The sequence below is a fragment of the Peromyscus eremicus genome, unplaced genomic scaffold, assembly GCF_949786415.1.
Source record: "Peromyscus eremicus unplaced genomic scaffold, PerEre_H2_v1 PerEre#2#chrX_unloc_1, whole genome shotgun sequence".
Classification (NCBI taxonomy): domain Eukaryota; kingdom Metazoa; phylum Chordata; class Mammalia; order Rodentia; family Cricetidae; genus Peromyscus; species Peromyscus eremicus.
Genome location: NW_026734288.1, coordinates 8,091,177 through 8,101,803, shown reverse-complemented (window position 1 = coordinate 8,101,803; position 10,627 = coordinate 8,091,177). Strand labels below are relative to the sequence as shown.

The 10,627-nt window shown below is 35.8% G+C and overlaps 1 protein-coding gene across 2 annotated transcripts; it reads right to left on the bottom strand.

Moving 5' to 3' along the window:
* Positions 1-3,536: 3,536 nt before the first annotated feature.
* Positions 3,537-6,841, bottom strand: LOC131901004 (zinc finger protein 431-like). 2 transcript variants are annotated; one of them, XM_059252322.1, is made up of 4 exons: positions 6,727-6,841; positions 6,465-6,525; positions 5,147-5,328; positions 3,537-4,978 (listed from the first exon to the last, which is right to left on the bottom strand). In XM_059252322.1, exons 1-4 carry the CDS (start codon positions 6,794-6,796, stop codon positions 3,537-3,539), a joined length of 1,755 nt encoding a protein of 584 aa, XP_059108305.1. In that variant the 5' UTR covers positions 6,797-6,841. The 2 variants fall into 2 exon arrangements, with proteins under 2 accessions (XP_059108305.1, XP_059108303.1); XM_059252320.1 differs by having other exon boundaries at positions 3,537-5,244; positions 6,727-6,811.
* Between the last annotated feature and the right edge of the window lie 3,786 nt (positions 6,842-10,627).

Below are 10,627 nucleotides of genomic sequence, written 5' to 3'. Positions count from 1 at the left end.
TAGCAATCCTACTCCTCTCCTGGAGACCCACTCCAGCTGAGTTATGCTCAGCACCCTCTTAAGGGGGCTTCCTAGCAAAGCCCTGCTTCTCTGGCCAAAGAAATTACAAAAATGTAGTAATCTCCTCTGGCTCAGGACAAAAGTGTTACTTTTCAGCTCTTTTGCTCTATCTACTCAGCAAGGATCTTCTGTTCAGCTCCCTCTTGCTCAATCCACTTGAAACATCTCAGCAAGGTGCTTTTGTTCAGCTTCTCCTTGATCAATACACTATGGTGTATCTCGGTAAGGTTCTTCTATTCAGCTCCCCCTTGTTCAAAACAACTTGGGATGTCCCAATAAGGTTCTTCTGTGCACCAGTGAATGAAGGTCTTCACACACAAAACACTTTTGAGATTTTTATTTGGGAAGGAGGAGTCCAGGAGAGTAACTGCTTCTACCAGGGTGGAGAGTACATCTCTCAATTGACCAGGCAGGGCAGTTTCTACAGGATGTTTTGGGGATGGAGTCAACCAAGTAGTTTTTTTTTTTTCTGCCCAGTGTTTGGCCAGTTTTGTGGGCTAGGACAAAGATGGTCCTAATTACAGGGACAAATTGTTTTTCTTTCACTGGCCTTTCTTGCCTTTTTGACAATACCTTTAAGGGAAGGGCATATTTATTTCACTGACTCTGATTCTAGGGACCAAGAGTGTTATTTTGGCACCAGTTTCAGAGTCAGGGCATGTTTCCTTAGTTCATTTCTCTGGCTCAGGTCTAAAACATAAGTTGTGTTTCTTTCCCTGGTTCTGGGCCCTAGGGACAGGATTCTACTATCCTGTTCTGTGATTGGTTAGTTTCACAAGTTAGTTGGCCAGGGGCAGGGATGGCACTAATTTGAGCCAAACTATGTTTTTTTTTAACCAGCCTTATCTGTGTCATCTTTCCCTAATTATGGGCTCCAGGGTCATTGTGGGTTTCTTTACCCAGCCCCCTTTCCCTACACTTTTTACAAAACAACAATCATTGAAAGTACATCATCTACCCTTAGACTTGTTCTTAGGAGACTGACACACAAGCATCATGAATTCTAATGTATCCATGACTAATTAATGACATTCAAACCAAGCAGATAACAAACATTTCAAGAAAATTTATGAAAAAATATTAAAAATAAAAACATGAACAAAAATCCACCACCCTTTAACAAACACTCTTACTTGAAAAGTGTGATCACATACTGCCTGATAGTTAAATAAAAATGAACCACTTAGATGATAGCCATCCCATTCCATACAAGGCAGGAGATAAATACCTCTAAATAAGTGAAAGTGCCAAAGAAGGTGAACAAAAGCCACAGAATGAATATAAGTACCACAAAATAAACTTTACTAATTGAATTTGCCTTATATCCCACACTTCAGTATCTTACTCAAATGTTGCCAAATAAAAGCTGCAATGGGATCTTCATATCAGTCTTAAGTTAACTTGGTTAATAATTTACTTATTTCAAATCTACAACAAAAGGTTTAAACAAGGTTTTTTTTTCCTTGAAACTGAAAACAACTGTGTTATATAAACTCTTAAACAAATTGTTTACATAAATAGTTTTCTTTTATATGAGTACCTATCTATTTTCTTATATTAAGAGAATATAAAAAGCTTTAAAATATTGACAGGGATAGAGACATAATCAAGCCTTTAACACAAGTTCATTATCTGGACCAATATCAGGTTTTGGATGACTTCCAGTAATTCTTGCAAGAAGCTCCAAGGGTCTAACCTTCTTGGGAACCAGAATGCACATTCATATACCCAGAGGAAGACAGACAGACAGACACACACACACACACACAAACACACACACATGCAGCATAATTAAAATAAAAGCAAATCTTTAAACTAATTTTTAATCATGAATGTTTTTCTATTATAATTTTGGTAACATGGGTTTTGAGGCATCTAAATGATTACAGAGTTTTTATCCATCATGAATTAGTCCATGTAACAGAAAGCAAGCATGTAGGCTTGAAGTCAGAGTAATCTATCATTTTCAGTTTGTGAAAAGATTTGAGAAGATTTAGAAAATGGTACCCTGCTAGAAGAAATCAGTTTTGAGGGTTGGCCTGAGTATTTACATCTGCACACCATTTCCAATTTACACTTTCTGTTTTCTGCTGCAGGACAAGAATGTGAATTCTTGGTTCGTGTATTGCTCTGGAACCAAGGGCCAAATTAAACCCTTTTCTCAGTTCACTTAGATATGATCCATTACCAAAGCAACAGAAAAGCAATGATACACATCTATGAAATTTTACACCAGAATTTATTATTTCATGTATTTGAAGAGAAGTGTCTTCTAGAAGTGTGTAGGTCAGTTAGCCTTCAAAAGCAGAAACTCAAAAAGATGGAAAGTGATGGGCATGGTAGTGCACGCCTTTAATGCCAGTACTCAAGAGTCAGAGTCAAGTGGATTTCTATCAGTGTGAGGCCAGCCTGCTCTACAAAGTGAGTTCCAGGACAGCCAGGGATATGTAAAGACCCTGTCTCAATTACCTTATCATTTAAATTTATAGGCCTTTTGTACATATTAGTTGACATGTGTAAACAAAATAAGAAGAGAAATAAGGGCTGGAGAGATGGCTCAGAGGTTAAGAGCACTGACTGCTCTTCCAGAGGTCCTGAGTTCAATTCCCAGCAACCACATGGTGGCTCACAACCATTTGTAATGAGATCTGGTGCCCTCTTCTGTATACATAATAAATAAATAAATAAATTTTTTAAAAAAAAGAGACATAATAATGCTTGAACAGATTGTTGATACAGTTTAGATTTTTTTCCAAAATAATTAATTTTGTGTAATTGAATGTAAGTATGTGGGTGAAATCACAACAATTCATAAATATTCAGATTGCCTTTGGTATGAGTTTTTTTTTAGATCCTCAAAGTCTAATGTTATATTCAAAGACTTTAAGAGACCAATTACACACTAAAAGTTTTACAATTATAGCGTTGCTTTGTGTTGTGAGTAGGCATTACCACATTGATTACATTCTTAGGGTTTTTCTCCAGTATGTGTTATTTAATATACTTGAAGATGACTGGGCTGTGCTAAGGCTTTACCACACTGTTTACATTCATATGGTTTCTCTCAATTATGTGTTCTTTCATTAAATTGAAGAGCACTATGATGAACAAAGGCTTTACAACAATGATATCAATTGTATGCTTCACTCCAGTATGTGTTATAATATAACTTTGAAGATGAGAGTGATGAGCAAAGGCTTGTAGAACACAGATTACATTCATAGGGTTTCTTTCCAATAGGTGTAATTTCATGCCTTTGAAGATGACAGTGTTGTGCAAAGGCTTTTTCCCACTGATTACATTCATAGAGTTTCCATCCAGTATGTGTTTTTGCATGCCTTTGAAGATCACTATTACATACAAGGGCTTTAACACATTGTTTACATTCATAGGGTTTTTCTCCCATGTGTACTTTCATGCAATTAAAGAGCATTGTGACAACCAAAGGTTTTACCACACTGATTACATTCATAGGGTTACACTCTAGTATGTGTTCTTTTATGTACTTGAAGATAACTAGGCTGTGCAAAGGTTTTACCGCATTGTTTACATTCATAGTGTTTCTCTCCAGTATGTATTCTTTCATGCCTTTGAAGATAAGAGTGACAAGCAAAGGCTTTACCACACTGATTACATTTATAGGGTTTCTCTCCTGTATGTCTTCTTTTGTGTACTTGAAGATGATATGACTGTGTAAAGGCTTTACCACATTGATTGCATTCATAGGGTTTCTCTCCAGTATGTGTTCTTTCATGCCTTTGAAGATCACTGTGTTGAACAAAGGCTTTACCACACTGATTACATTCATGGGGTTTATCTCCAGTATGTGTTCTTTCATGCCTTTGAAGATCATTGTGTTGAGCAAAGGTTTTACCACACTGATTACATTTATACGGTTTCTCTCCAGTATGTGTTGTTTGATGCAATTGAAGAGCACTATGTTGAGCAAAGGCTTTACCACATTGATAACATTTATAGGGTTTCTCTCCTGTATGTGTTCTTTTGTGTACTTGAAGATTACATGGCTGTGTAAAGGCTTTACCGCATTGATTACATTTATAGGGTTTCTCTCCTGTATGTGTTCTTTTGTGTACTTGAAGATTATATGACTGTGTAAAGGCTTTACCACATTGATTGCATTCATAGGGTTTCTCTCCAGTATGTGTTCTTTCATGCCTTTGAAGATCATTGTGTTGAGCAAAGGCTTTACCACACTGATTACATTCATAGGGTTTATCTCCAGTATGTGTTCTTTCATGCCTTTGAAGATCACTGTGTTGAGCAAAGGCTTTACCACACTGATTACATTTATACGGTTTCTCTCCAGTATGTGTTGTTTGATGCAATTGAAGTGCACTATGTTGAGCAAAGGCTTTACCACATTGATAACATTTATAGGGTTTCTCTCCTGTATGTGTTCTTTTGTGTACTTGAAGATTACATGGCTGTGTAAAGGCTTTACCACATTGATTACATTCATAGGGTTTCTCTCCAGTATGTGTTCTTTCATGACTTTGAAGAGCACTGTGTTGAGCAAAGGCTTTACCACACTGATTACATTCATAGGGTTTCTCTCCAGTATGTGTTCTTTCATGCCTTTGCAGAGAACTGTTATGAGCAAAGGCTTTACCACACTGTTTACATTCATAGGGTTTCTCTCCAGTATGTGTTCTTGCATGCAAATAAAGAGCACTGTGTTGAACAAAGGCTTTACCACACTGATTACATTTATAGGGTTTCTCTCCTTTATGTGTTCTTTTGTGTACTTGAAGATTATATGGCTGTGTAAAGGCTTTACCACATTGATTACATTCATAGGGTTTCTCTCCAGTATGTGTTCTTTCATGCCTTTGCAGAGAACTGTTATGAGCAAAGGCTTTACCACACTGTTTACATTCATAGGGTTTCTCTCCAGTATGTGTTCTTGCATGCAAATAAAGAGCACTGTGTTGAACAAAGGCTTTACCACACTGATTACATTTATAGGGTTTCTCTCCTTTATGTGTTCTTTTGTGTACTTGAAGATTATATGGCTGTGTAAAGGCTTTACCACATTGATTACATTCATAGGGTTTCTCTCCAGTATGTGTTCTTTTATGTACTTGAAGATGAGTGGGGTGCACAAAGGCTTTACCATAATGATTATATTCATAGGGTTTCTCTCCGGTATGTGTTTTTTCATGCCTTTGAGAATGACTATGATATTCAAAGGATTTACCACACTCAATATATTCATATGATTTCTCTGTAGTATGACTTCTTTCATGCCTGCAAGAATAATTGAAACATTTAAAAGCTTTACTACATTCATTACATTGTTAAGTATTTATATCTTCATGAATTAATTTCACAATTTGATCTAAGTATAAAGAGAACTGAGATCTTAAGGTTTTAACATGTTGTTTACACTCATGTTGTTTCCCTGCATTAAGGATGACTTTGCATATTTGAATATGCCTTTATGGTAAGAGCCTTTATTACTTGGCTAATATTTGTGGCATCATTGTTCTCTGTGGTTTTTAACATGTTTGAAGAGAACTGGGAGAATTTGGACATTTATGCCCCTTGTTCCATTGATAAAGTTACCTATATTGTGAGTCATGCTACATTTTCAAAGTGAACCTGGACAAACAGAAGCATTTACACAGTCCTAGAACACATAGGGCCTTTCTAGGGTATTTTTGTTGATATATTCTCAATGAAGCTGGAAAACCAATTGTTTGTAAACTTGAATCACATTCAACAAGTATGCTCAACATGGGACTACTACATGTCTTTTAAGTGTTCTGAGATTGAGAGATGTACATAGCTTCCTCCATGTCCTTATGTTTTTATGGCTGGTATCCAAAGTGACATATAATATAACTATTAAAGAAAGAATAACAACAAGAATATTTCCACATTTCATTTACAGTTGGACTTTCTGTTCCTCATCAATGTGTGGTAGAGGGAATAATGTTTCTCTACAACAAGCCCCTTGTTTAATCTTGATTCAAACTACCTATTTAACTGAAATTAGCAAAGACAGAACAACTATATGAGTAACTATACTATGGACCATTTGCTTATTACAAGGTTGTGTATATATTCTTATCACATATTCAATGAGTATATCTTTTGTAATATGAAATAATATGAAACTAAATGGATTGCCATTTGTATAGCATAGCTTTGATGATGCTATTATTCAAATGGTGATTTGTCATAGGCATTTTTTGTCTTCCTTCTTAAAAGAATCACTTCCAAACACAAATCGCTTACCTGCTATATGTCTTTATGAGCATTTAATGATCATCAATGCGTTTTAAGCTGTAATTATTTACACTGTTTAATTTAATTAAAACACCCACATAAATTATATATAACCAGAGGCCCATTTCTATCAGTTTTTACAAGAAAATTACCTTCCATGTTTTTGAGAACTTTGACAATGTTCTTCAACTTCAATATTTTCCCAGTTGTAGCCTAAAACGTAGGACGAAAAAATGTATGAAATATTACAGGATACTGAAAATTTTACATTACTATCTTCAGTGATCCTTAGAACCAAATCTGATTTATTCACCTCGTTTTTCCTCATTCTCAATCACAATTGCAGAAGAGCATCAACAACTAAGAAACAATTGTCCCTTTATTTAAAATGTGAAGGAAAATTTACAGTATTACCTATAGCTGTGAGGTTCATACAGGTCTCCAGCATCACACCTTTGTAGAGATTCCTTTGTGAAGGATCCATCAATGCCCACTCTTCCTGAGTGATGTTGATATGCACATCATTATAGGTCACTGCATTCTAAAATATGCCATATATAAATATGCCAAACATACGTATAAAACAAAAAGCATGATACCACATTGTAAATGTGTGCTTCTTTGAGAATATAGCCATATAATTCTGGTTAGAACTGCATGAATTCTATAACTCAGACATTAAAATGAAATCAAATTACTTCACAAATAAACTAAATAGGAGGTTGACCTCTATTATTTCTGAATGCTCTGAACCAGATACCACCCTGCAAGAGAAATGCCTATTAACAGAGATAGAGAGACAAACAAACACTTCAACAGTACTGAGCACCCATCAGAGAAATTATATGAACAATTATTAACTACAGAGAAGATTTGTAAGCTGAGTATATTGGCTCATGCCTTTAATCCCAGAGCTTAGAAGGTAGAAGCATGTATATGTGCTTCTGAGGTGAAATTTAGCCTAATCTATTCTAACTGCATCTGCACTGAATCTTCCATTCAAACAAACAAAAAAGATAAGATGAACTCAGAGATTTTTTTTACTGAAGATCCTACAAAGAGCTTGGCATTCACTCCAGTTCTCTATTCATTTTCCAGAAACCTGAATTGCTCCAGTTTAAACTTTACATTAATAAATCTTACTAAAAGTAACTGTGCATTTAAACAGTTACAAATAGAAAGAAGATGACATTAGCAATAGCAATGATGATCATAAATAATCAACACAGGGAATGAGAGATGGCTCATAAGTAAAAGATTTCTTACTGGTCTTGCATACATGTGGGCTCAATTTTCAGAACTTATATGGTGGAATCACACAACTGTTCATTATTCCAAGATTGTGGGTTCTAAGACCCTCTTTGGATTACTGTGAGGACAGGTGTACATGTGGTGCAAATCTATGTATATAGACAAAAGAACTATATTCATTAAAAAAATCATCAACACAAACACAAAAAGCAAGAAGAATGTCACACAATTGTAATCTAATGACTCAGAAGGCCCACACACTACATCTAGTAAGAGAATGGTATCTTCTGCTGAATTTCAAAATTGAAACTGGGGGGTAAAGCTCAGCAAAACAACAAATGCTTGACATGTACAAAAACATTTACTCTAGGATGACCACGCAATAATATATATTTAAAAGACCTGGAATGTTGAATAACCTTTAATCTCAGCATGTGGGTGCAAAATTCAGGTGAATCTCTGAGTTGGAAGACAACTTGGTTTACAGAGCTACTTTTAGGAGAGTCAGAGCTACTCAGTCAAAGCTTTTCTTCAGAAACAAAAATAGGAACAACAAAATTTTAAAAAATTCAGGCTAGCAAAGTGACTTAGCATTGAATACCAATTCCATCAATTGTATTTTATGTGATTTGATGATACTATCTATACTGGTGGTGGAGTCATGGCAGCACAAGAAGGAAGCTGGCTCATTCATTTTAACCACAACATAGTAGAAAGATAGAAAAGGAAATGGGTTGAGGCTATAGAAGCACATATCACCAGCCCCAATGAGATATTTTATCATGAGAGGTTCCACAAGTACCACAAAGAAAGTCATCAAGGAGAGACACATGTTCAAATACCTCATCCATCTGGGAGCTTTTTATTCAATTAACTAGATTCTCACCCATGTCACTATAGGCTCAAGTGTCATCCATGAAGAAAATGCATTTAGTCACTTCAATGATTCTCATAGGCAGCAACAACTCCTACACTGTTGAAATGTCCAAAGGCTCTTTTTACACTCAAGACAAATTCTTTACTGTAGCATATTATAAAATCAGAAAACAATTTAAATATTTTCAACATGTGAAAGGCACAGAAAATCCATTACCATCCCAAAGGAAAGGAACTAAGACATAGTGAGGAAAGATTGGACCAAGGGAAGACTGAAACCCAGCAGGGCAACCATTGAATATGGTAGCTAGCTCTGTGTCAGAGACATGAGGCTTCATTTTCAAAGGGCTTAGATGGCTCTCTCTCTCCACAACTTCCCATACATCTCGTTCTATGGTTACCTCGATTCCCTATATGTAGCTAGCTCTCTATGTAAGATATTTCATAGCTTAATTATCTCAACATCTTATGGTCTCAAACTACAACTCAGGCTTCATCCTCATAGCATCATATAATGAACTCAGACAGTCCTCTCATTGGAGCGCTTACCATATCAAACACATATTCTTACAACAGAGCAGAACTAAAAATGCAGACTAAAAATGTATAATCTTAAATTTTACATCATTCTGGTCTCCAGAACAAGTTCAACATCAATGATTCCACCAAATTTGGTTTCTAAGTTGTGATGGCTTCTGCCATGCTTGCACCAGAGTTGCAGCAGGCTTTGAATAAAGTTGCTTCCTGGGAATGGCAATCACTTTGCCTAATCCCTCCATTAACTGAGGGCATATAGGGATGGATTCTTACCCTTGGGACACTTTGCTAGGCTTCTGATGTAGAATAAGGGCCTTCTTTTTAATGGTGATAATCTCCCTGAACATTCCAGACTCTGTCCAGCATTTGACTACCTTCTGCAAATTCATAGTGCTCTTTTTCTCTACAACCAATAGTCTTTTCATTTATTTATGTCCACTTCTTGATTTTTGTAATGTTGTACTGAATGAACCATAAGTAATAGCTATCCAAGAAAGTCAATATTCCATCTAAGAAATCAGACCCATTATTTTTTTTAAAGATTATTTTTTTATTATGTAATTAGTGTTCTTTCTGCAAGTTTGCCATATGGCAGAAAGGGGCATCAGTTCTCATTATAGATGGTTGTGAGTAACCATGTGGTTGCTGGGAATTGAACTCAGGACCTCTGGAAGAGCAGATAATGCTCTTAACCTATGAGCCATCTCTCCATCCCCCATTATTTTTTTTTAATTCTTCCTTACTCAATCAATTTCTTGAGGACATGGGAAAATAAGAAAAGGTAGGGTCCAAAATATCACATAAATGACCTCTATTTTAATTCCCGCTGAAATCCTTTGACCTCTACCTCCATTGTTTTCAGTACTTTTAACAGTATTTTAGTCAAAGTATTACAAGAATTACCAATTAAGCCCATAATGCAGCTTTCTATGTCTTTTGCTATCTAAGTTTTGATACGTTCACATTCCCCCAAAATCATCCCCCCACCACCTTTGAACAACAGAATCACTTTGGGTTTACCACATTCTTTTATAACTTGCTTTTTTCTTGCTGTGAATCAATTCTCTACACAAAAGTACCTTAGGTAACAAATGTGCTTATTTGGCTCATTCTGCCATATCACAATCCATCATTGTCAGTGTTTAGGATAGATATTCAATCTAGCAATTGAAGACAAAAACCATGAGCAATCGTTATTTCCAAGCTTTCTCTCTAACATAGTCATTGTCTTTTATGCGAAGCTCACTGTCTTATCTAGTGCAGGTCAACTTCTTTAGGGATATTGCACACTCAGTGGAAGGAATATCACCTGTCCATCATCAATCAACAAAATCTGTCAAAAACTAGCTACTCTGATGGGAAACATCTTCAGCAGATGTTCCCAAAGGTAACTGTGAGCTCAGAAATGTTGACATTTGAAAGTAACTAGGAAATAGAGACAATAATATATGAGACTTTACAAACCCAAACCCAATGATTCCACTACATCAATAACCTAAAGAGAAAAAAAAATAATGATGGTAACAAGTAGTAATACAGATACACCAAGAAATGAAGAAATACAAGTTTCTAAGATCAAGAAGAAAAAAACTAAAATAGTTCCTCCACAGAAAGTCTCCAAATCAAAAACCTAATGAACTCCTAACATAAT